At 35.6% G+C, this 25,811-nt stretch overlaps 2 protein-coding genes across 5 annotated transcripts in view; one reads left to right on the top strand and one right to left on the bottom strand.

Annotated features, from left to right (window-relative positions):
• LOC129279141 (COP9 signalosome complex subunit 6-like) overlaps window positions 1–5,479 on the bottom strand; it is an 11,126-nt gene extending 5,647 nt beyond the window's left edge. For 2 of the 3 annotated variants that reach the window (XR_010296071.1, XM_064111263.1), the window contains exons 1-4: window positions 4,998–5,479; window positions 2,898–3,029; window positions 2,115–2,203; window positions 496–558 (exon numbers count right to left, since the gene is read on the bottom strand). Coding sequence is in view for 1 of the 3 variants with exons in the window: in XM_064111263.1 (XP_063967333.1) it covers window positions 496–558; window positions 2,115–2,203; window positions 2,898–3,029; window positions 4,998–5,163 (450 nt within the window). In the remaining 2 variants the exon portion in view is untranslated. The remainder of the gene's footprint in view (window positions 1–495; window positions 559–2,114; window positions 2,204–2,897; window positions 3,030–4,997) is intronic. The other variant, XR_010296072.1, reaches the window with a different exon arrangement.
• LOC129279340 (cyclic AMP receptor-like protein A) lies at window positions 5,190–25,811 on the top strand. Of its 2 annotated transcripts, XM_064111262.1 has the most exons (12): window positions 5,230–5,453; window positions 7,888–7,940; window positions 8,909–9,020; window positions 9,321–9,381; window positions 9,542–9,629; window positions 12,109–12,198; window positions 12,774–12,812; window positions 13,771–13,849; window positions 14,512–14,642; window positions 15,305–15,452; window positions 17,483–17,664; window positions 20,990–25,811. In XM_064111262.1, the coding sequence occupies exons 1-11, from the start codon at window positions 5,388–5,390 to the stop codon at window positions 17,633–17,635; spliced, it is 1,020 nt and encodes a 339-aa protein (XP_063967332.1). In that variant the 5' UTR covers window positions 5,230–5,387; the 3' UTR covers window positions 17,636–17,664; window positions 20,990–25,811. The 2 variants fall into 2 exon arrangements, with proteins under 2 accessions (XP_054771405.2, XP_063967332.1); XM_054915430.2 differs by lacking the exon at window positions 17,483–17,664 and having other exon boundaries at window positions 5,190–5,453.

Raw genomic sequence — 25,811 nt, 5'->3', positions numbered from 1 at the left:
CTATTATGAACTCATCATTAGTAACCTTCATTTTTTAAATTAAAATCATGATATAGTATGGCAATCATTACAATTCATTGCAACAATATTCAAAGCAATGACACTGTTAAAACTAGTCTTTAAAATGCTTACATACACTCTTTCTAATTGTGAGCCTATGATTACTAGTATTTAACATGCTAAATAAATTCAAATTATAATACATCATATTTTTATTTTATTACATTATAATTACAATACATTATTTTTTCAAAATTTCATTGCATTATAATTTTGTAAGTGCAATGTATTATTAATACATATTGAATTTGAGGCTTATTTGAATTACTGTTAATGTTATCATCTAGGTCCAATGACACAAAGGTTTGCGATTGATCATATGCTTGAATTCCCCATTAATTGTACATTGTAGTCAATGAATTCAATCATAAAAAGCTGTTCTACAAAGATTGCTAAGCTTTGTGTTACAGGCCCAAGAACTGCAGTAATACTCACATCAGTCTGTCTTGATAATGGATTCAGCTTCAAGAAGATGGGGCTCTCATTGATTTCACAAATCTGTTTAGAACGAGAATGAAAATATAAAAACCATTTTGAATTTATACTAAAAATTTGCATTACAGGATTATTAATGTCTGTATGCATGAACATAGTCCAAGTACAGGCTGTAATATGAGAACATTACACATGCAATACTGTAATATCTGTACCAGAACTCTTCAGACCAACTCCTCAAGACAAATCCTCTGGAGGCCTCAAGGAAAAGTTATCCATGGGGCAGTATATACTGTCTTTCAGCCCGGGAACTGCCGGATAGGATCTGTCCCTATATCAGAACAAATCTTAAGGACAGCTCCCCTATACCCTTTTTACACACGCTAAAATTTCCTTAACCCCGTACTATAGGTGGGGCTAAATTGCCATTTAGCCCCACCTATAGTACGGGGTTAAGCTTAGCCCACTTTCTTTTTACACAGCATTTTTGCAAAGTGGGCTAACCCCACCTTTAGTACGGGATTATTTGGCCCTGCAAAAAAGCAGGGTTATCCCAGCAATTGCGGTGCTAAGAGCGATAGTACGGGGTTAAGATCGCTAGTGTAAAACGAAAGTGGGCTAAGCTTAACCCCGTACTATAGGTGGGGCTAAATGGCAATTTGGCCCCACCTATAGTACGGGGTTAAGGAAATTGTAGCGTGTGTAAAAAGGTACGAGTGAAGTACTTGTACTACGAATGATCAACAAAAACCACTAGTCCGGGGTTAGCGAGTTTCGTGTGTGAAAAGCAAGCATTCCTTATCCGGGGTTAGCAATAACAATTTGGCATGTGTAAAAAGGAAAAAAAATAGTACGGGGTTAAGGATAGTACGGGGTTAGCGATAGTCCGGGGCTAAGAAAATCCTGTGTAAAAAGGGTACTAGTTGACTAAAGGAGAACTTATCAGTTCTCCTTCAGCTCTGTCAGCTCTGTAACTGAACAACTTTTAAGGACAACTCCTCTATATGACTCAAGGTTACAAATTTTCTCATCCAAGAGAATAGCCAGATTGGATTTGTCCAATTAAAAAAAAATCCCCTGTAGGTCTCATAGAAAACTTGTCAGTGACACGGAAAATCTTATCATCAAGGGCAGTTGGGCTTTTTCTGTTTCGTCCAATATCCACTTGGTCTGCACCAATTAGTCTATTAACCTTTGTGAAAAATAAATAGAAGACGAAGAGAGATTAGACCAGTATGAGCATTAGAATAATTGAAAATTAGATAGAATAATTGAGAATTAGACTTAGTGGCATTAGACCAAGTGTAGAATGGACCAAACAGCAATCAAACCAATTGGGCTTAGCCTGTGTGGTATTAGACTATCTGAGAAATAGAACAAGATGATGTTGCAAGAAAATTGTTGCAATCAAGAGCAGATTTCAGTCGCACATTCACAAATGATAGACCAATTTCAACTAAAGCAAATCAAGTTACATGTATACTTGTTGATGCAAGAAGCAGACTAGCAATCCGTTGCAAATTTGCAATTAATTAAAATACTTGTGATTGATTTGAAGATCAATGATTGACTTGGAATCGATAGCAAGATTCTTGCAACTCCCAATAAGTTAATATTACCTGTTTGTGAACTTTGATATCAGATTCATCCGGTGATCCTCCAGTGGTGTACCAACCAAGAAACTCAAGATCTTTAAAAACCTGCTTGACTGAAATAACAAAATAGAAACAAGGACTTCCATCATGTTTCCTAGAAGCAATTTATCAAACATCATTAATTGTTAACTAAAAAGGACAATAATTTAATCTCACCTACATAAAAGCAATAACTTGTTCAAACTTCTATTTCCACACCACAAACATTAGCGCATGCCCTGCCCTCTGTGTGTATCTCACTAGGCCACACACACACCATGTTCTGATTAACCCCCGCTTAAGGGCACATCCCCCTGGGGATCTGTGGGTGGCTGTGTGATTGTTCCAATCATCTAAAAATTTTGATTTTTAACTTCCTACAGCTTCAATTGTGATCAAGCAAATCACTTAACCTGCCTGTAATGGACGTGTGTGATAAACTGGGAAGTTCGTTTTATCCTATCTCATTTTCATTGGTCTTTCTTTTGCTATTTTGTGACTTTGTATTCTGAAACCAATGCTATAGCCTCTCTGTGACTGAACCAATCTCTTAATTATTGACATGTGCTTAGTAGAGATTATTAAAGCTAGCCTGGGTAAAAATATTGTTCATTTTGACTGAGTGGAACTTGTGCAGTGCCCTTGTATAGTTTGATCAGTTTCTTTTGGAATCTAGCTTATTTCTGCAATGGGCCAATTGAACACCTAATTTTATGTATTATTTTCAACTCATTCTTTCACATATATGTGCAAAGTTTACACACTTACATTGTTCTTCTTTTGTGTTGTAGTATTCCCTGTCGATGATGATATCTCCCTCCACGGTGTCAAAGAGAAGCTCAAATGAATTGAGGACCTCTATGTTTCTGCCTTCTTGTTTACCAATCAAAGCACCAAGAACTGCGGAAATAAAAATAATGAAATTTATTAACATGCTGTACAAAATAAATATGGGAAGTTTAAAGAAGGAAAGACAAATTTCTCTCAAAATTAAGGAAATACAGAAGGAATGGTGTAAAGAAGAAAGCAGAACACAAAATATAGGGCTAATCACTGGCGGATCCGGGGGGGGGGGGGGCAAATCTCGCCCCTTTGAAAGTGAACACTTTTTTTTCCTTGTCAAACTTTTTCGTGGACAAGATGTGCCTAATTTTTGGTTAAAAACCTTCTTTTTTGTTTGCTTGTCAAATTTTTCCTCGGGAAAATGTGCCCCCCCCCCTTTGGAAAATCCTGGATCTGCAAGTCAATATCAGGTCCCAAAGTCACTTGAAAGTCATGCATTTCATTGCAAATTTGCAATTGATTGATGGTCTGCTCCTTGCATTGATAAACAAATTATAAATTGATTTATTTTAGGTAGAATTTATCGGTCACTTTGCAATTGATTTCAAATATTTTTTTTGCAACACCTTCTAAAAGACATCAATTCTGCACAAAACAACAAGAATTGAACATTGAATTGTTGAATTCCAGAGCTTTGTCCTTGTTGTCTGAACCAACAATGCACATGATAAAATGGAATACATTGCAAAATCGTTGAGCCAATTACCAGCAAGGCAATTGAAACTGTGAGGTGTTTTGATTGTCCTGGCAAGCTGTTGGCCCAATGACATTGCATAACGGCTTTCTATGACAAAAAAAGTCAAATGGTCTGGGCCCCTGCAACACAAAGTTTATCTAGCAATTATGAAATGGCCTATCAAGATCATCGTTGCATGCGCATTTTGCTCATACTAGTACTACTTACTAAGAACCAATAAGAACTGTTCTTTAAAATCAGTGACTAATCACTAACTTTTGACTTTGATGGAATAACCAGTTTTTCTTTTTAGAATTAAAATTCTTCTTGCACTTTTGCAGTTCTTTCCGTTCTTAAATTAAAAAAAACTTTTGACTATTTGTTTGGTCTAATTTTGTAGCATTTTTCGAAGAAAAGTCAGATTTCAATATTAGTAAAAACATATCATATTCACATGTTTATATCTTGACACAGACAGGGGAGCCAGGCGCTAGTGTAGTTTTGCACCTCCCCGTTTAATGGTTTTCAAACATGTACAATCTCACCCTAAATAATTCACAACCTAAAATACTTGCATCTGAGCCTCCAAAGTCCAGTAGAAGTTGAATATTTGCCGTTTTGACACTTTTTTTTACAAAGTTTTACAACTATTTCGGAATCACTCGGTCGCTTGAAGCTCAGCGCTGCACATAAGCAGTCGGTACGCGTACAGTACGTACCAACTAGTGAAGTGCAAGAAGAGCGAGTTTTTCTATGGTATCTTCAAAAAGATTTTTTCCCCTCTTTCAGCTTGCACCAAGTATTACGGTAGTGGTTGTGCAGAGTGGTTGATGTTTGTTGTGTGAAGGTGTGTGTGGGGTGTGCGTGTGTGTGCTTGTTTGAATGAAATAAGAAATGTAAAAAATGTGAATACACGTAGATTTAGCGATGAAATAAGAAATAATAATGTAGAGCCTTGTTTTGAACTCTAGACCTAGAGTTCAAAACAAGGCTCTAAACCGAGACCGAGTGTTTCCGAAATAGGTGTAATTTGTAAAACTTTGTAAAAAAGTGTCAAAACGGCAAATATTCAACTTCTACTGGACTTTGGAGGCTCAGATGCAAGTATTTTAGGTTGTGAATTATTTAGGGTGAGATTGTACATGTTTGAAAACCATTAAACGGGGAGGTGCGAAACTACACTAGCGCCGGGAGCCAACTTCAGCCAACCTTGTTACACTCACACAATCACAGACACAGCATCATTGACATTGTCACATTCACAGTCACTCACACGTCTTTGTGAACACACATGATATACAATGCGTGGGACAATGTAGAGTACAAATACAATTACAAAACTGTCTTACCCTGGGTAGGTTTTCCTTCTTGTGCACGGATTCTAGTCCAATGTTCTGAAATATTCATGACAACCAGGGGATGAAGAGCAACTGCCACGCTTCCTGTCCCTCCAGAAGCCATAACAGCTGACTGTGAAGAGGATGAACTCCCTTCGATTTCCATTTCCGACGCCATCTTGAACTTGATGTAGTCTTTGACTTGATTACGTAACGAATATGGGCGTGGCTTACCATAATTTTCATTCACAGGATCGGATCAGAATTTGAGTGCGGTGGAAAAATGAGTCAGACATTATTTTCGTCTTTCGGAGTTTGTTTCATGAATTTTTCCATTCAAGTTGAGCTAAAAATCGAGGGAGTGGATCTATAAGTTATTTGTTTGTGATATTTTCAACAAAGATGGCAGATCCTACGAGCGCACCGCTTGAAGAATGCCCGTTGTTTAATGGTGACGTTACAAAATGTGTGAGTGTAGCTGTAGTCGCAGTCTTAACATTTGATTTGGCCAGAGGTCCCCCGTGCAATCCCGGCTTTGCCTTGGCTTTGGCCGGGGCTTTTTAGGGGTTCGTTTGGTTTAGGCTAGGCTAGATCTAAAAAAAAAAAAACAGTTTGCATTTTTTTTAAAGAAACAGATGTGGAAGCAAAATGAGCATGCAAAATAAACAAGAGGCAAGAAATAAGATGGGGAAAAACGTTTATTGTAATTGTAAAATGACATGATTGAATGAGATGAAAAAAGAAAATGAATGGGAATGGCATGATATAATTTATGATGAGGAGTCCGACTCCAACCTCCAAGAAGTCAACTGAAAACAAATATAAGAACAAGGTATATTGGTTGGTTGGTTGGTGTTGGAGTTAAGTTGGCGCTCTTCAATCTGGTAGATTATCTGCGCCAGGTCGTTTCCGAGTTAGTTGCTTAATTCCCGCATCAATGTCCTCGGCGTTAGACTAGTCTTACCTGTCATATAGCGAGGTGCAATATAATTATGATTAGTTACCATATATTGCTAATCAGAACTGCAATGCATCATGGGATTGAAAAGGGGGCAAGCTAGCTGCTATTCAGACGACTGTTCACAATCACATTTCGACTTGCGGCTGGGAGTAACGTAATCCTTATTTTCACAATTTCAAGAATTTTCATCATGCCAGGTGACCGGTGGTGATCATTGGGCTGTTTTTGGTTGTGTCTCTGCCCCCTTTTTGATCCCATCATGCTTTGCGGTGCAGCGACCTCTGTTGATATTTGCTGATTCGCGATAAACCTTATTAACCTAAAAGATTGATCTTGACGTTGCTTGTAAAATTAACAAGTTGAAAGGTAGGGAGAAGGAGGTGAAAGCTTTATTCTTCATTTGATTTCCTGGGATTAATTTTTTGTAGTCTATTTTAAACATGAACGTTATAATGAAATGAAACCATACTTTTTCAACATTGTTACTTTAGATTAAGGGGAATCTAACCTTGGACCTTGGTATTCAATAGACTGAAAATTTTGAAGTCTCTGTTTTGTTGGGTGGTGGAATATGTCTTGGTTCACTATTCCTCCTCCATAGACCAAAGTCATTGTTTCCACTCTGATATGTCTGCAGCCAGTGCAGGAACCTATTGTATTAAACCCCAAAATTCAGATTGATTTTGACTGTTAATACAAACATTTTCATCAAAATATATTAAAAATGATCAGAATCTTGTCTGATTCACCACCTCAGTGCAATTTTGTGACAAATTAAGAATAAAAAATTCTGAATTCCCATTTTTAGGGGAATAGTACAATTGAACCTATGGGAATAGGGCCCTCAGCCCCTCACACTGTGTGTGAGATACATGTAGCTAGTGTCTATGTAGGAGGAGAAACCAGAAAGTATAAAAATGTTTAAAAAATTCTCCAAACAGACAGATTTCAGCTGTTCAGGTAACAAAATTACGGTAATGTGTGGAAGGAGAAAGAAAAATGGAGAGAGGTTTGAAGGAAATTGGACAAGGGATTTACGTTTTAAAGAATGTAAACTAGATCTACATTGTATGTTTATTTTAAAGTGGCAGCAAGGAAGACAACTCTCTCATTTGTTGTACTGTAGTTATTGTACTGTAAAATAGGCCCTATTAAGAATTCATGTTTTTCTCCTTAAAGCCCCTTTCCCTTTTGGATGAAGCATATTGAGACATGTCCTCATGAAAGAATTTATACAGTCTTGAGTATAATTTTTGGAGAAAAAAAATAAATTATCCCCTCCCTACATCATTTCACAAGTCGCATGAGGAGGAAGGAATACAGGGAGAGAAGAAAATAAGGGGAGAAGGAGAGAAAAAAAAGGGAGAAGGAGAGGAAGAGGAGAATTGTATAGTAAGGAGGAGAAAGTAGAATAGTACATTGTAGATGGTGATTTTATGGGAATTAGATCACAATCAACCCCAGAATTGTAAAAAAAATATGTGGAAATAACTATGATTATGTAAAATGTTCCAGTAAAGTCAGTTAATTGGTGTCTTTTAAAAGAATATGAGTGACGCATTGTCACATGACTCTTCATTATATACTGAACTCATTGCAAGCTCCAAGGAGGTTTACAAAATATTGCAGAACTACATGTATGTAGGAAAAAAAATGCAAAATTTAGGTTATGAAGAGTACATGTGTGTATTGTTTGTAGTTCAAGAGTAACTGAAAGAAAAGTAAAATAAAGTTCTGATTTATTGTCAGCTGTCATTAAAAGTACATGTATGTAATCACTCCATAACGTGTAGTTGCATGTTTGAAAAGCGTGCAGATGAATGGATTTCCAGAACATTGATGCCCAAAATGGAATTTAAAACCCAGATTACACAACCTCTGGTGTTAACCTCTTCACAAAATAAACTAGTACTTTCACATTTCTTTTTTTTTTCTACCCAGAATACTATTTATGGGATTCGAAAGGCTCTCGCTGCCCTCTCTTTAATTGGATGGTAAGTTTATGACATCTACACAGATCTACTTGTACATGTACATTGTACAGTGGATTAATTCTTAAAGACACTTAAAGGGGAAGTAGTCTACCCTAGTATCATGTTGATATTGATAAATGCAGAAAACTACATGTAAAAAGCATATGGAAGAAGGTTTAACATCTTTGTGAAATTTTCTTATTAATCAAAATTTTGATTGTGTCATGCTGCATGCGGCAGCTGTCCCATATGTCATGATTGATTTAATAGTGCAAACCATGCTTTTTAATAGTTTTTTTATTTCATAAAAGCATTGTACAATGTACATGTATGTACTTTTATGGAATAATGTGTCTGATGGTGTAATGAATGCATTGATAAAAATCATTTTATATTTTCTGAAAAAATTATATTTTATGGATTTTTAAATCATGTATTTGGAGAGCTGTCCATATATGAAATGTGAAAGAAGAAAGAAAACAAATAATTGAGGAATGAATGCAATTTTGTTTTTATAATATTTGTATATTTGACTGAATTGACAACAATGATTCTGTTACATAGTAGTGGCCACATACATGTACATGTATGGAGAAATCATAGCTTTTTAGAATGGTGCATACATGTAGGTACTGTCTCTGAAAGAAAATAAAATAAATTCCACTTGAATATGAATGTATACCCAGTGGTTGTGTGTCCGGACAGGTTGTGTGTCCGGACGATCAATTTTAGAAAGTCATTTGGAAAAATTTGAAAGCGAAATTTCATAAATTTTTAGTACAAAATGTTAGGAAATATTATAAAGAACAAAATAGAAGATGATTACAAGTATTGAATTCATATTTTTAGTGTAATCCAAAGACAAAAAAGAAGGCTTCAAAAATATAAAGTGTCCGGACACCCGACCCCCCATCCTACATGTATGCTTGGATTTAGAATGTAAGAAAGAAAGGGATTGTTAAATGTTTGTTTGTCCTTTATATCTTCAGTGTTTTCATGATAACAGTGATCTGGATCTTTAAGAAGTATGAACTCTTTGTACAAAGACTAATCCTGTGGCTCACGGTGGCAGCATTCTTTGGAAGTATATCAAAGTTTTTGGTAAGTGATATATCAAATTATGTGATGTGTTATATAATTGTAGACTAATATAAAGTCATCTACATACAGATTGGTTGAGTGTAGTATGGGAATTGTGCAGATGTTACTGTAGGATTCTTGTGTCTAATTTCAGAGGAAGTTTCATTCATTCATAAAAATTGCAAAATTAATTACATGAGATACAGTAACTATTATCTTCTGTGTTTCCTAAAATGAATACAGCTGCTTTGGGTCAGACTTGCATCAGTTTGCCATGTTTTATTATGTTTTTCTTGCTTTTTGTAATTTCCTCTTTTATAGGAAAGCCCAAGAGGAGACAGTGCAGTCTGTAACTTTGAAGGATGGTGGACACAATTTTGGGGTAAGATCTTGCCATGAAAATTGCCATAAAATTATATTTTTATATGATTTTGATATCGTTTTCTTTGTCAGCGGGAAAATTAGTGCTCAGCAGGTACTGTGTTGGGTCAAGATTACAGAATATTTCAAATTTCATTTTTTTTTCTAATTTCTTTTCTCAGACTGGGTGACATTGATGTGGGTCAGCTGTATAACCTTTAACCTTTACTTGATTTCAATATGGATGATCAACACAGAGAGAAGAGAAATGTGAGTAGCAGTAAGCTGAAATTTCTATGTTTATTTGTTATTTTGCATATATAGACAATTAATTTGATATATTGGTAGTCTCATTATTTGTTATAAGGGCCTACCTCTGATGGAATTTTATTACGAAGGTTATGAAAAATATGTTTGTACAGATTTTCCATTGTAAAGGAGTTGTTTAAAGGTGTAATGAAGCTCGTGATTTCCCCAGTTTATGCAAGTTAGACATGTATTTGCAAGTGTTCAAATTTATTAAGGAAACTTTCAATTTCTTTGTTTTTGATTTTTTAGACTGGGGTTTGTCAGATATTTATGGTGTATACATTTTGTCACAAGTTCAGTTTATGTAACTGTACCAGATCTAGATCCTTGATGATATAGTGACAATTAAGCTTTGTTCAACACACTTTCTCGTGAAATCAGTGTTTACTGCAACTACTTTCATTTATCTTTATATGCACAGAGTAAACCCTAATCCCTAGTCATTGTATGTATGATTAATATGAATTTTACAGAGTTTGTTATAAGACTTTGGGTGTTGTTTTGATGCTAAAATATTTGGGGATATATATCAAAAGCTCTGACTTTTGTCAGAGCATGTATAATGCATGTAGCCCCTTGGATTGGATAAATATTTCTTGTTACTTGGAACCCACCCCCCCCCCTTGCTTTGAATGTCGTAACACCTTCATGTAGTACTGTATTCCTAAACTAATTGTGCTTTATCTAATTACACGTACATGTTTGCTGGTAATAATAATATAAAATATTCCTACCCTGCCTTTTACACCATGAATGGATACATATAAAACACTTTGATATTAAAATCACTATAAACAGTAACTTTCCAGACTCTTTAGTTTTGAAAGCAATCCCTGTTTTGAAACTAAAATAAACTATTTTTACCCCTTTTTTAACATATGATATGCATTAAGGTACTTGTAATATCATGGTATGAGTATTGAGTATCGACACATACAAGTATCAATTTTGTCTTTTACCGATGGTCATTACATTTCCTTCTTCCTGTTCTAAATCCTGTTAAAATGCTCCTTTCTACCACACAATGCAGTCTGTATTGCAAACAAATTTCAAAGCGAATTGTAGTTTTTCCTGCATATGAATAATGTGCGGAATGTGGAAGATTAAGAAAAATAGTCATGAAAGGAAGAATAGACGATGATAAGATAGTAGAAATGAGAGTAGAGGAGAAGGAGGAAAAGGGGAAGGAGGAGAAGGGGCAAAAAGAGGGAGGAGCAGTAGAGGAGGAGGAGGGGAAGGAGGAGAGAAGGAGAAGAAGAAAAAGAATAAAGAGGAGGAGAGGAAGGGGGAGAAGAAGGAGGAGAAAGAGGAGAAGAAGGAGGAGGAGAAGAAGAAGAAAGAGGAGGAGGAGAAGAAGAAGAAAGAGGAGGAGGAGAAGAAGGAGAAAGCAGAGGAGGAGGACCCTCCATACATGTACAATGTAGACACCTGTTTTGCAACATCCCAGAGCTGAATAATAAAATGAATCAAAGAGTTGGAAAAGAAGAAAAAAAAGAGGAAGAAGGACAAAGAAACAAAATAAACAGGGAAGCGGAGTGACAAGAAGGACGGAGGAGCCGTGGTGTGGTGGTTCCGACTCTCGCCTTATAAACAGAGGGTCGTGTGTTCAATTCCCACCGCGGTCTGGCGTCCTTTGTCTAGGTGTTATATCATCCTCTATTCTTTCTTTCTTTCTTTCATTGTTGAGCGTTGTGGCCCAGTGGATTAGTTTTCGGACTTTGAAACAGAGGGTCGTGGGTTCGATTCCCAGGCATGGCGTTATTTCCTTTGGCAAGAATTTTATCCACTTTGAGCTGCACTCGACCTACATGTAGGTGTGGTAAATGGGTACCTGGCAGGAATTTATTCCTTGAAATGCCACCGCGCTGTAAAAGGCCACGGGCTAAAGCCAGGGTAATAATATCCAATTAAGCGCATAGGGACGCATTTAGCAGTGATATACGCTACATTTTAAAGCATGTTGGTATGATTATTATAGACGTTCATCCACACTTTGCCTAAGTACTAAATGTGTACCCAGTAGGATGTGAAAGTCATTGTAGCTTGTCCAGTACTGTGTGGGCCTCGCCGGCGACTGACTGGAATACTCCCCAGGGAGTGGAGGATGTGCATACATTGTGTGCGGGAACGACTGATTGAATCCGATGACCGGGGTAATAATATATCTGAAAAGCGCTTAGACACGTCGTTCCGATGTATTAAGCGCTATATAAAAGCGGATTATTATTATTATTATTATTATTATTAAGAACAGGAGGAAGAGGAAAAAATATGAAAAAGATGAAGTAGGAAGTGTAATGCAATTAAAAGGAATATTGAGATACAATAAAGGAAGTGATACTGGGATACAAACAAACCATAAATAGGGTGTATTTATATTTTCTACTGTATGTCCATTAATCACAAAATTAATACATTTTTGTTTCTGTGCAAAATTCAGAATATACCATCTAGTGACCTGGGGTTTTTCCTTTCTCATGGCTTGTCTACCGTTGATTGGTAATCATTATGGTCCAGCTGGAGCTTGGTGGTAAGTTACAAATTATGTCATACATGTATATAACTGCCCAGAAATTATGTCAGAGTGCCCCCCATACAATTATGGACCTGCTGGGGCTTGGTGATAAGTTACAAATTATGTCATACATGTATATAACTGCCCAGAAATTATGCCAGATTGCCCCCCATACAATTTTCCGTCCACCATTTCTCTCACTTTATTCTCTAATTAATGATTAATTTCACATTACATTACTAGTATTCACAAAATAAGATCCTCAAATTCTAAACTTTTTCAAGTTTTGGTTTCAAAGAATTTATGGGGGAACAGACTCATGCAGGACCAGTTTGAAAACCCAGAAAAGTCACCTTCAAAGGTGCAACCTGAATAAATAATGAGGTTTTTTTTTTGCATTCAACCATCTACAGTGTACATGTATGTATTGAAGGATATCCTTGTATAATTTTAACTTATAATGTAAGTTCTTTCTTTCTGTAATTTGCTCTGAAGTGCCCTGAGATTCTAATTAAGATGGAAAGTGTGCTATACAAATACTATGTATTAGTATAATTATAATTATTTCTTCTCAACATTTTTCCTTCTAGTTGGATACCGGCAGAGTACCCAGTATGGCGATTCTTCATGTGAGTTTCCCTGGTTCTTTTACTACACACCTTGTGCAAGTGTTATTATTATATGTTTGGCGTCACCTGTGCCTGGGAGGTGAAAAGCGAATTGAATCACTAATGACGCACAGGTGGACCACTACACTGAGTTTCCGCCTATTCTTATACGAGTAGTGCAGTGGGTTCTTAACGGGGGGCGTCCATTTAACGTCCTATCCGAGGGACGGTGTATTTTCCACTGTAACATAGCCTGCATCTATTGAACAGAGGAGGGACGTTTACACACAACACAGGCTTCAGCCATCCGCACGGGGTGGACTTGAAACCCATGATCTTTGGTTCAAAAGGCAGACGCTTTACCGACAGAGCCAACTCGCTCCCTCATGTTAACCTTGTTGCATTTTGTGGGCCAATTTCTGAAATTTAGCAATGCAGACTAAAGGGGTTTTGCAAGAAAAGATTTGCTATTAATTGCAAATTGCTGTTGCCAAATTACAACTGATATATCAATTGTAACAATACCAAATTGAAGTGTACTACTTGCTGAAAGAAGCAGACTCAGAATCAAGTGTTTATTTGCAATTAATTGCCAGACTTGTGATTGATTTTGTGCCTAAAATTTGACATGCAATTGATTGCAACATTTATAAAGTTCCCCTTGATAAGATTCCAAGATTAATCAATGATGGTTTAATATCATTGTTTGCACAATTCTATATTGACATATAAAAAGATGATCGTTTTGTAGGTTATGTAGTCATTTAATCTTTTCATTGATGATTAATTGATTTATTTGATTATCAATTTACTGGTTGGTTTTCTATTACTTGTCACTTTTTTGTTAATTATATTAAAACCCAATGACATTTTTTAGAATCACAGTTATGCTTGTTAGAAAGGTGAAACTATCAAGCAAATATTAAAATTTCTTGATAAAACACTCATTATGATATCGTTATTTTGTCTTCTGTTTTAGCTGGTATGGGCCACTCTTTTTGCTGATAATTCTGATGTTTGCTGTCTATGCGTATATTACATACAAGCTGAGAAAAAGGGTAAGTACATTAATAATAAAAAAGAAACTGCATTAAATGCAGGACAAAATCATCCTGCTTAATTATTCACACATTTTCCACCTTCAATTTGCCATGATACTTCTGTCAGATATTTCTACATGTACATGTATATTATTAAATTCATTGCCCCAGTATTTGTATTTCCTGATATATTAATATCACAAAAGTATATTTTAATTTATTTATTTCCAGGTTTTTTATATGTGATATGGAGATATTGTGCGCCATTGGTTTAATTTGTTATTATCTCTCCACAGAACAATGATATTCAAACTTGCCTATTGCTGGGACCATTTGTACTCTTTTGATATTTATTTTGTTGCGTTATTTGCATGTTATATTTCCCAATTTTGAATAATGATTTTTCTTGTACCGTTTTATGTATTTTATCTTCAAACACTTTATTTTGTATATTGGGTCTTTGCTGATTACATGTACCTCTTTTCAAAATGAATTCATAAACAAGGTTTGCATTTTTAATGTATTGTTCAAATTGTCTGCTTGCTTTCTAATGAGCTAATTAAAATCCTTTCTAAACCACTTAAAGATATTTTACGATTGCTTTGTAGTACAGTGTATTTTATAAATTATTACTGTAATTATAATCCACATATTTTCTATTTCCAATTCTGTTGCCATAGATACGAAGTTGGCAGGGGACTTATGAACCTGAAATAGAGCGAAATAGACAGCTAATACGAGAGGAGATCAAGCCGCTCAGAGCGTACCCATTTATTTATCTTGTGCTTTCTATATTTCCGCTAATAAACAGGTAATGGCAAAGTGTGATTATTTAGATGATGGTAAGATTACATGCCAAATGTCAAATACATACATGTACTTATTTTAAGTTATTAGTATGGTATTTCTAAATTATGGAGTGTATTTCTACACCGGTGTGTTGTCTCACAACCTCGAGGTCGGGAGTTCAAACCCGGCCGCGTCAGACCAACAGACGTTAAAAGATGGGAGTTGTACTACCCTGTTTGGCGTTCAACAATACAAGGGATAGAGCTACGTTGATCTGGCGCTGCACAGTGGCTGCCGGGCCCACGATCAATCGGGCAAAATTAATTTTCTGTGGATTTCTGTTTCTGATTTCTGTTTTGAACAATAAGATATGGATTTTCGATTTGTGATTTTCTTTTAAAGTGCATATACATAGAAAATTAATGAATTTGTGAATTTGACCTTTTAAACAAAAGCAGTGAATGTTTGAAGTAGAAACGCACAAATTCATGAATGGCATGATGGTAATATTCATTTTAGATTTATATTCATTGCTCTTCGAACACAATTCTATGGGACACAATCCACCTACATGTGTGTATAGAAAGTTACTGCTCCCCTTCAAAATCACTTTAAACCTAATGATGGACATATTTCTTTCAATATTTCTTAATTTCACCTCTTTTTTTCCTCACCTATGTGCAGGATTCAGAATGCCGTGAATCCTGATAATGCCGTCTTTGTGTTGTATCTCTTCCACGCTTTGTCTGCTCCGCTGGTTGGTCTGGTTAATGCCATCGTTTATGGCCTCGATCCAGAGACGCGAAGTCGTTTAACGTGGACTCAAATAAAGGTAAATGTAAATTATGCATTGATTTCTTTTTTTTTTATTCCTTGAAATTCTTTTTTGTATGAATGAATTTAGAAATGTTTAGATTATCCAACAGAAGTGAGGACACCCCTCGTGGATATGTTAATTTTAATATGAAGCATGGATTTTCATATAATTGGTGTTCCACAAGGATCTTTAATTGCCCTATATATTCATTAGGTGTAAAGAAAATAAAATTAATCCTAATTCATTCATTTCATTACATTATGATCTACACACATTTTAAATCCCCTCTATAAATTTCAAGGAAACAGTTTGCAATTCTCTTTCATGAGTGAAAAATAATCTTGAATCAAGTTTTAAAGCATTTATCCAGACTTGTTCTCTTGGATTTACTACAGGCCTATCAGTACATAAACCATTCACATTTTTTTTTCATATGTGGAGCATCGGTGTACTTATGTATTCACAGTGCATTGTAATATCATAATTGTTATGTAACAAGCTTTGAAATAATTTATTTAATGAACGCCATTATACTGATACATAATACATCCAGTATTGCTCCATATACATGTACATCTTAAACATCTTAAAGTATGGTTCATTAATATTATATATGCATGCAAAATAATTTATTTTCAAGAGCTATTATACGTATGTTCAAAGCTGAAAATGGATTGATGCTAATCATACTTTACAGAAAATATTCCAGTTGGAAATTTTGTCAAAGTTTTAGAAATTTGCGTTACATGGTATAAAATATTCGGGAATATTTTCAATCTCAAACTGTGTCATTTTCCTGGTCGCAATTCTCTCTCTTCCACTGTGATTCTCTCTTTTATATTTGTAACTGACTGCTTCCATATTGTTAGTAGATCTACATACATGTAGTACTTGGAACACATAATTGCATCCGATTTGTTAGTTTTTCCTAATATTATTAATAACTGAATTCTGTTTTGTGTGTAGCCTATAGTTTGACATACACTACACAAGAGTTGCACCTACATGTAGCTCATAGATATGTTAAATGTATTTCATGTTCTGGGAATTTCATTGACAGAAAATCCTTTTTGAATTATTTTGATGTCCTTTTACAATATCTTATATGCGTGTTCAACTCTTGCAAATCATACTACTTTGCATCTATCAAATTTACTTCAAGTCTTTTATCAGTAATTCACTGCTAATTGCCGAGGATTGATCAAGTATCCACTTGTCTGTTCTTGTTTCGATGCATTCAATATATAGTTTGATTCGATTTGGGTTTTGATTAGTTCTTACCGTTGACTGTCTTTACAGTCATACAATTGAAGAAGCTTTATCCTTCTTGATCGATTGTGAAAGAGAATTTGAGAGACTGAAAAAGAGAAACCGAAAGAAAAACAATTCAGTAGACACTCTTTTTCTTCTCCAAGTTGGGAGGTTGCAACATGTTTAAAGGGGAAGTTCACCCTGAAAAAAAAAAGTTTGTTGTAAAAATACCAGTAGATTTAGTAATGCAGGGGCCACGGAAGCAGGGGGGCTGGGGGGGGTGGTTTTCCAAAACCGTGTACAAAAACGTAAAAATGACCATATGATTGTGATTTTTTGCATGGTCACCCCCACTTTTGGCTCAGCCCCCCCACTTTGAAAACTGTTCTGCGGCCCCTGTAATGGGATGGATCTAGACTTCGTATTCATTTAAGACCATGATACATTTTTAAAACAGCTTAATAATAGTATTTACATTATTTCATGCACCTCTTTTAATAGATGAGTAATGATCAAAAGTATTATTGACATGTGCATAACATGTACAAAATGATTTTAAGAATAATAAAGTATCTCATTGCATATTATTGTGTAACATTTTAATTTGAAAGATATGAAAATAATATTCTTATTATCTTTGAGGGGCGCAGTGAACCATTAACTTATGATCTGGATCTCTATTTATAGTAATATAGGTCTGCTTGGTTATAGTCACAATTGCATTGAATTGCATATGTTATTCCAAAAAGAAGAAAAAGGAATTGTTAGCTTTGATCTTGCCACCCACCCTACAGGGCGCTCTTCAAAAACGTACGGCTCACCAACCAATCCGGGAGTACCCCTTGGTCTCCGCCCCCGAGACGCCCGATTTGGAAGACGTCTCGGTCCTGGCGATGAGACCGCCTCCGGTCAAACGAAAGCATTACCAGCATTTAGCCATGGCGTAGGGCCACAACCAGTAACATCTGAATATTATGTTAGTCCCGTACTCATGTTTTCGTGTTGCTTCTGCCTGACTGCCTGCTAATAGATCACATGTAGATCACATGTAGTCCCATGCATGCACTCTTATGTTATGATTTATCTTTGGTTTGTGTTTTCATCTTTTTATTTTAAATTTGAATCATCATTCATTGCAGAGGCTCATGCAAATTCATTAATTTTGACTACATACATGTACATGTACATACCAGATATTAAAGTTAACACTTTCATCAGACATAGCAAGTATCACACATGAGGCGTGACATTCTCCGGAATCAAGTCCTCTTGTTTCATTCCCCCCCTCCCCAAATCTCTTTCTCATGCCATCACAGCCTACCCTCATATTTATTACACAATGTATGGTAATCTCATGCCGAGTCTTGTATGGTTCCCTGCCTATGAACTTGCATGCATCACAAGTCTTTGAACTTTGCAAAACGGTTTTAATTTCAATTGGTCTAATGCCAATTCGTCCAATTACCAACCGCATCTACTATCATTTGATCTACCGTCAGTTCGTCCACTATCCACAGGGTCTAATTCCCATTTCGTCCACTCACTATTTCGTCTAATAACCAGTTCGTCCATTAGCCATATTTAGTCCATATACCATTTGGTCTAATCGGACCAAAGTGTAAATTGGGCGAAATGGATGGAAATAAAATGGATATTAGACCAACTGGTTATGAGACAAAATGGTCATAGGGGAACTGGTGATTAGACGAAGTGTTGATTGGACCAAATGGTTATTGGACCAAATGGTTGTTAGACCAAATGCTGATGGACGGAATGGCATTAGACTAAATGAAGGTAGACCATGTGGTGAGTGGACGAGTTGGCAGAAGACAAAATGGCAATTTACCAGCTTACATGTACATGTACACTGTACTTAACCATTATGTCCGAATATGAATAGTTTATATGACTTTGGTCAATGATTTGTTTCATAATTAACAATATTTGGTCATGTGTGTTACTGCGATATATCAATATAATAATAAAAGAATTATTAGATATTCAATATTAATAAATACCGCATAATTGCATGAGTGTAGATTGTCCTTTGTGTTATGCTATATTTCATTTATTTTCCTTTCCCAATTTCTTGATAATAATTAAATATACAACTTGAAGACACTTTTGGTGTATCCATGCAACCTACCTGTATAAATAAGTCTACTTTGTATTCAGTAGTGAACCAGATACTTTGATCATTTTCCTTTTTTTTCCCCCATTTTAAGTTTCTAATAGCATAGAATTTTGAATTTTCTCACAGGAAATTGAAAACATTTTGTAATGGTTGATTTCATAATTTTTTGTTTTTAGTTTTGAACATTGTATGCTTATTGTTATTTCATGCCACATTTTTTTTAAATGAATGGTTGTTATTTCCACCCCCTTTGCCTTTTTATCTTGCCTTTACAATTTATATTTTGTGAAAATATTTGTTTCTGCACAAGTTAATTTTAATAGAATCATGCATATACAGTTGTAGCCTATGCTATTTATAGAATGTCTTTTGACAAGAATCACAATTTAGTTTTGGCTTCATCGTATTTTACATAGTGTCTGTTTTTTACATGTTAATTTAGATCTGTATACATGTATATCATTGATACTTTTGAGAAATGCTATTTTTATAGTAAACTAACCCCTATGAATAGAAGACGTTGTATCGATTTGTAGACATATTGCATTAAAGGTCAAGTCCACCTCAAAAAATGTAGATTTGGATCAATAGAGAAAAATCAGACAAGCATAATGCTGAAAATTTCATCAAAATCGGATGTAAAATAAGAAAGTTATGACATTTCGCTTATTTTTCAAAAGATAGTTATATGCACAATTCAGTCACGTGCGAATGAGAGAATCGATGATGTCCTACACTCACTATTTCTTTTGTTTTTTATTGTTTGAATTATACAATATTTCAATTTTCACAGATTTGGCAATAAGGACCAACATGACTGAACCATAAAATGTTAAACAATGGCAATTCCACATGTTCAGGGCGAAATAAAACTTATTTTCACAGGACAATGAGGAGAAAATTGTAATAATTCATATTTCATGTAATAAAATACAAAAGAAATAGTGAGTGAGTGATGTCATCAGTTCCCTCATTTGCATACTGACCGGGATGTGCATATAACTATTTTGTGAAATTAAGCAAAACTTTAAAAAGTCATAACTTTTACATCCGATTTTGATGAAATTTTCAGTGTTATGCTTGTTGGATTTTTCTCTTTTTATTCAAATCAACTTTTTGTTGGGGTGGACTTGTCTTTTAAGTAGTCATTCAGACTTTCATGATCAAATAGAATTGAGTGTTTTGATAAGTATCTTTGAAATCAAAGCCAGTTTTTGCATCATGACTATCACTAGTGCATATTTGTGTTGCATCATACATTTTAGAAAACTATTAAAAGTGGCATGGAATTGATGATGGTCACTGGATATCTTTCACAATTTTTTAATAGGCTCAGGTTACTGGAAGTTTTATAGGGGCCATGCCCCCACTTTAAATGGATAATAGTCTACAACTCAAAGAGTAAACAATCACATGGCCTATCTCACTCGCTGACTCCACTTTTTTTTATAATGATTTATTTTGAAGTTTTCATTGCACCATCAAAAAGGACCAGGAAATTAGTGGAAGTGACCTCCCGGTTTTTAAATACTCACTGCCCTTGGGAGAAATACTCTCAAGAAAACAGCTAGGTTTATGAATGAAATTAGTGGCAACTTAACTGTCAGCTATATATCTGTAGTGGGAACCCCCCCCCCCCCAAAAAAAAAAAAAAAAAAAAATCTGCAGAAAGCAAAAAGAAAAAGGTAAACTCAAAAAGAAGGAAAAGTGCTCCTGCCTTATTTTTTTTCATGCTATGGCTTTGGGCAGCATTCAGGAAAGTATCCTTCAAAATAATTCTCAAAAAAATTATTCGTAATTGACTTTTCAAATTGATATAATAGTATTAATGGCCCTACCCTTGAGTAATTGAGGCATTTCCGGTAAGAAGGAAACAGGATAGGCATTCTAGGAATATACCTCTTATGTTTTTTGTATGAGGGAAATTAAGAAATTAATTTAACAAAGATTTCATTTGATATCCTGTCACTCTCTGTCCTGTGTCTATCATTGATATCTTCATATACTATTGTTTACCCTCTTTCTCTTTATTAATTTTGCTTTCTCTCTCTACTTACCCTCTTATTTCTCTCCTATAACCCCCTCTCTTTCCTGGTCTCCCTCTCCCACCCTTTCCTCTGTATATTCTTTACTCTTTTCTCCATCACTCTCACCTTCTCTCTCCCAGCTTGCACTCAAATCAAGACGAGCCGAGAAAGCCGTCATCCAGGAGTACACCATTCACACAGAAATTCCCGCCCCGGACGCCCCGCCCACCGAGATCCCCGACCTAGCCAGCCCGGGCCCCGAAGATAATCTGACAGACAGACCCTTTGACCAGCCCTCGGTGGAAGGGGACAAGAAGAGCGATGCCGAAGGAGAAGGGGATGTGATAGCCGGAGGAGGAGCCGCCAGTGGGGGTAATGATGGGGAGGCGACTATTGACATTGTGTGAATCGACAAAGTTCCAAATGTCAAAGTGCTCTAAATTTGACGTCCCAGACAGAGGCCAACCTCGGCCCTGATCATAAACCCAGTCAAAGATTGATCCTTTGACCAGTGCTGAGGGGAAGGGGTCAAGAAGAGCGCTGCTGGAGGAGAAGGGAGTTTGACAGAGGGGGGGGGGGCAGTGGGGGGTACCAAGGGGGAGGGGTTCATTGACATGGGTATAAGTTAGAATGCATCAAGAAAGGTACAAATTTCAGACAGTGCTGGATTTGATTGCTGCTGTTTTGTGAGCTCACTTGAGTTTGTCTCAAACCGGGGGGGGGGGGGGGGGTGTTTCATAAAGCTGTTCGTAAGTTAAGAGCAACTTTAAGTATGACTGGTGATCCTTTCTTATGGTGAATGGTATATTGAATTGGCGATAGTTTAGCGCATAAGAAAGGTTCACCAGTCGTTCTTAAAGTCGCTCATAACTTACGAACAGCTTTATGAAACGGGCTCCAGGCAGCAGGTAAAGCCTGAATTCAGTGCTTGTCAACAAAACTGTTTAACCTCTGTCGATCGAGCCTTGCTCAACGTACAGTGTAGGTGCTTAATTTCAACAACCTTCCGTACAGCAGTTGACTGTTACTGGCAGTGTAGCAGATTGCATGGATTGCACGCATTTACTACATGAACTTTGCATACTGGTAACTATCATGGACCCATTTCATGACACCAAAATAATTCCAGCTTGATTCCATACATGTATCTACATGTATGGAAAGCCAAGCTGGGTGATACGCAGATTGGACAAAATGCTGATGCATGGAATTTGCATGTAAGTACATGTAGATAACATTTGTCCACAGATGATTATTGTGCTGCTTGGCTTTCTTTATGAAGAGAATCTAGCCCTAATTAACTGCTTGTTCATGTTCATCAATAGTCAAGGCTCCTCACTAACTTTTTTTTGGTGGCCAGTTCAGTCCACCAAAATCATCAGTTTCATATTTCTGGTCACCCGCAAAACAAATTTGGTGTCCCTGAAACAATAGTAAAACATTGCAATGTATAAAAAACTTTGGTAGCCCAACTGAGCCACCAAGTGTGGGCTTTTACAGAATTTTGGTAGCCCGACTCTAATCGTTGGTTGCCCCGGGACACTGGGCCACTACTCTCAAGCCCTGATTAAGTGTTTATCTTCGACTAGTTAGTGAACCCCACTAGAAAATGTATATTTAAAGTGTTCAAGTTCTGCCATTGTTATGTCACGTGATAAAGTATTGCATTGAATAAAGTTTGTTTCTCTGGGCTCGCGAAAGGCTGTAGTGTTGTCTATATTCAACACTCGGCATGAAGGTATGCATTTTGTGGTGGAGTTCACTAACTTTTGAGCACGACTGTTTGTGCACTTACTACATGTAAACTAAAGTGTAATCACGTGTAATTTCCAGGCAGTTGCAGGACTATACAATATGTCACAATATCAGTGATATTTTATTGTAAACAACAATACGCTGTAGTCTAATAATAAGCCTGTTCACTGTTGTAAACTGCGCACGAGCAGAAAAAGGTCATTTTAGATAAACCATGAAGGTGGCTTTCAAATTCACTGACATAGGCATTTGTGATTTGATGATTATTCATGTATTCCTTTCAAAATATTTTATCACATCCAAGCTGAAAAGTAATAAATAGAGGCTTCATAATCACTGGTATTTGACAGTAGCCTAAACAATAGTCAAATGTGCCAAAGGCAGACAATAAAACAGATTTCCAAACTTTATCCCTGATGTACTATTCTAGTCACCTGGTCTATACAATGCCTTTTGTTCTTAGAATTTGAATACTCTACCGGTAAAGCTTACGCAACATCTACATTTGAAAATGATAGTGCTTATCCTAATGAAAAATCACAAAGGTCATTTGAGAAAAGTTGATCATGAGCTAACCGTGAACTAGCTTATTGTTTGCTGGGGCCGATTTATGGTCTTTGTGAAATTTGTGAAGTATTTAACAGTGAAATATATACATGTATTGTTCAGGTATTGATGCTTATATAATGTTGAATCTGTCTTCAAAACAAGTATTATATATTATGTCATCCAACAAAATATAGTTTTGGTGAAAAAGTACTATAAAGATTATGATATATTGCATACATTTTTTTTTAAACAGGAGTTAAGAATATTATGCAGAAAGATATTTACATACATGTATAACCTTGATGTTATGTAGTTAACTCACATTACAGGATAATTGTTCACGAGCTTTGCATTTTTTTCCATTGATTAAAAAAGGTATAAATGAATTCGGTTTCAATACTTATGTAATGAAATATTTTGAATACTTTTTGTGAAAGAAAACCACATTTCACATACAGTGTACTGTATACCAAAGTCTATTCTCCTGTATGTGTATGAGAGAGTATATGTGGATTTAATTGTTTGATACCATATCCAAATTTGTCACCAGAGTACAAATGTTATTAAAGATAATACATGTACATGTATATATAATAGATGTAATGATTATTGGCCAGTTATTTTTTTTTTCTTAGAGAGTAGCGCACATGAATAAATGAGACTTATTGTTCCATTATATACATGTATCCCCAAATGGTCGACACTTTCATTGTATTGAGAATTTTTCACTTGTTTTTTTTCTTGTTTTTCCCCCCAATTTTTAAAAAATGTTTTGATAATTATTTTTAATCTAATCAAGTAATGTATGCTTTGCTTGGTATCTCTTCTGTAATGCTCCGCATAATAATAGTAATAATTGGTATTTATATAGCGCTTTATCAATCTACGACTGTTCAAAGCGCTTCACAATTATTACCCGGTCACTGGATTCATAGCATTTCAAGCAGCCTGTTAGGCGCAAACTTGCTAAACCAACCACAATGACGGTTGTTTCCTACCGGTACCCAATTAGCACCTGGGTGAGAGTGGCAAAGTGTGGATTGACGCCTTGCCAAAGGACGCTAGACCATGGTGGGATTCGAACACACGACCCTCTGATTACAAGGCGAGAGTCAGAACCGCTACACCACGGCGCTTCCGCATGTAGTTGAGAAAGTGCATACATTGTGTTCTGTGCGGGCATGCCAAGATCCAATGAATGTATAATAATCTGTAAAGCGCATTATTGATATTGCCAAGTCTATCAAGCACAAATCAATGTGATGAAATAATATCATACTGTACATGTAAATTGCGTAATAGTCTAGTGCCCCTTTAGGATTTGACATTGTAGGTGTATATCTACATGTAGATATTGGACATCTATGGATATTATAGGGAACTTGTAGTTGTCTAATATATTTGTATATCTGTCTTCAAGCAAAGTGGGTATACATGTATGTATTACCAATATTAATTATATTATTCTATGAAGTATTAATATTACATGTACATGTTTGTACCTCATGTGGAAAATGTGTAATAAATTATGAGAAAACGTTCTTTATTCAACAATCACGAAAATTCACCCGTATCTTGGTAAGTTTTCGCTTGCTAGGGTGCAACTGCAAAAACTAGGAAAATTTTCGTGATTGTGGAATAGAGAACGTTTTCTCATGTCTACACACCGATCAGATGAACCTATTCAGTGTGTAAATAAATTTTATTTCTATATATTGAATGTATGTAGATACATCGAGTATTGCTGCTGAACGTGTGTATTCATTACGTTTGGTATTGCTGTGGGTCGAATGTAATAAAAGAAAAATGTTTGCTAAAATATACCTTTTTATTTTTGTAACGTACATGTAAATATGTGCCCAGTGTGTATATGTGCTAAAGAGCTTTCCGTTTTTATATAAAATATGTGTAAACTCAGATTAGTGCTACGTGCACTAAAAAAGAAAGCTTTACTATAAAATGAAGAAAATTAAATTAGATTAAATTCAAATCACATGTGATGTAATGGAGTAAAATTGTATATTACATGTACTTTAGATTTAAGATAAGTTTTAATATAAACTGTAAAATCATCCAGACATATACATATAACTTGTAATGTCAAATCTTGGAAAGGATCTGACCAATAATGAGAAGGGGTGAAAGTCTGATACATAGAGGTTATAAAGATCCTTTTTCAGTACTTCAGTACATTTTGAATAGTATAGGATTTATCAATATAGCACACGTGTGCAGATATAAGTTAGAGTACATTGAATGACTGTACTTGCCTTTGATTGGCCGTTAAATGCAGACTTTAATATTTAAGCAGATTTCTATTTCTTTTGTGTTCCAAACGATTTATCCAAGGCAAACTACCCTGTTAATCTACATATACAATATAAAGCTTATTTCACAAATAAATGTACTGTTGTAGATTGTGTAATACTATAAAAAATTATTAATTTTCGAGGGTTTGTCTAAGAAGGCTTCTATATTGTGGGTGCTATGAAATATGTACACTTAAGTGTTTTACTGATGCCTTTTTAAAATTATTTTTGCTTGAGTAAATTTCTGTGAATATAAGTTTTTTTTAAAGTAAGTTTATACAATGTACTCAATCTATGTCAGTGATGCGAAGTTCATGCCCAAGATATGAAATAAATGTAAGTAATCCTA

This window comes from Lytechinus pictus, chromosome 16 (genome assembly GCF_037042905.1).
Source record: "Lytechinus pictus isolate F3 Inbred chromosome 16, Lp3.0, whole genome shotgun sequence".
Classification (NCBI taxonomy): Eukaryota; Metazoa; Echinodermata; class Echinoidea; order Temnopleuroida; family Toxopneustidae; genus Lytechinus; species Lytechinus pictus.
Note: the sequence above shows the minus strand (reverse complement) of the source record. Positions and strands in the feature narration are given on the sequence as shown.

Excerpts from the sequence above, each read along its gene's own strand:
- LOC129279340 (XM_054915430.2), top strand. The coding sequence starts at position 5,388 with ATGGCAGATCCTACGAGCGCACCGCTTGAAGAATGCCCGTTGTTTAAT. Across the intron at positions 7,941-8,908 it reads GCCCTCTCTTTAATTGGATG|TGTTTTCATGATAACAGTGA; the intron begins GTAAGTTTATGA and ends TTATATCTTCAG. Across the intron at positions 12,813-13,770 it reads CCAGTATGGCGATTCTTCAT|CTGGTATGGGCCACTCTTTT; the intron begins GTGAGTTTCCCT and ends CTTCTGTTTTAG.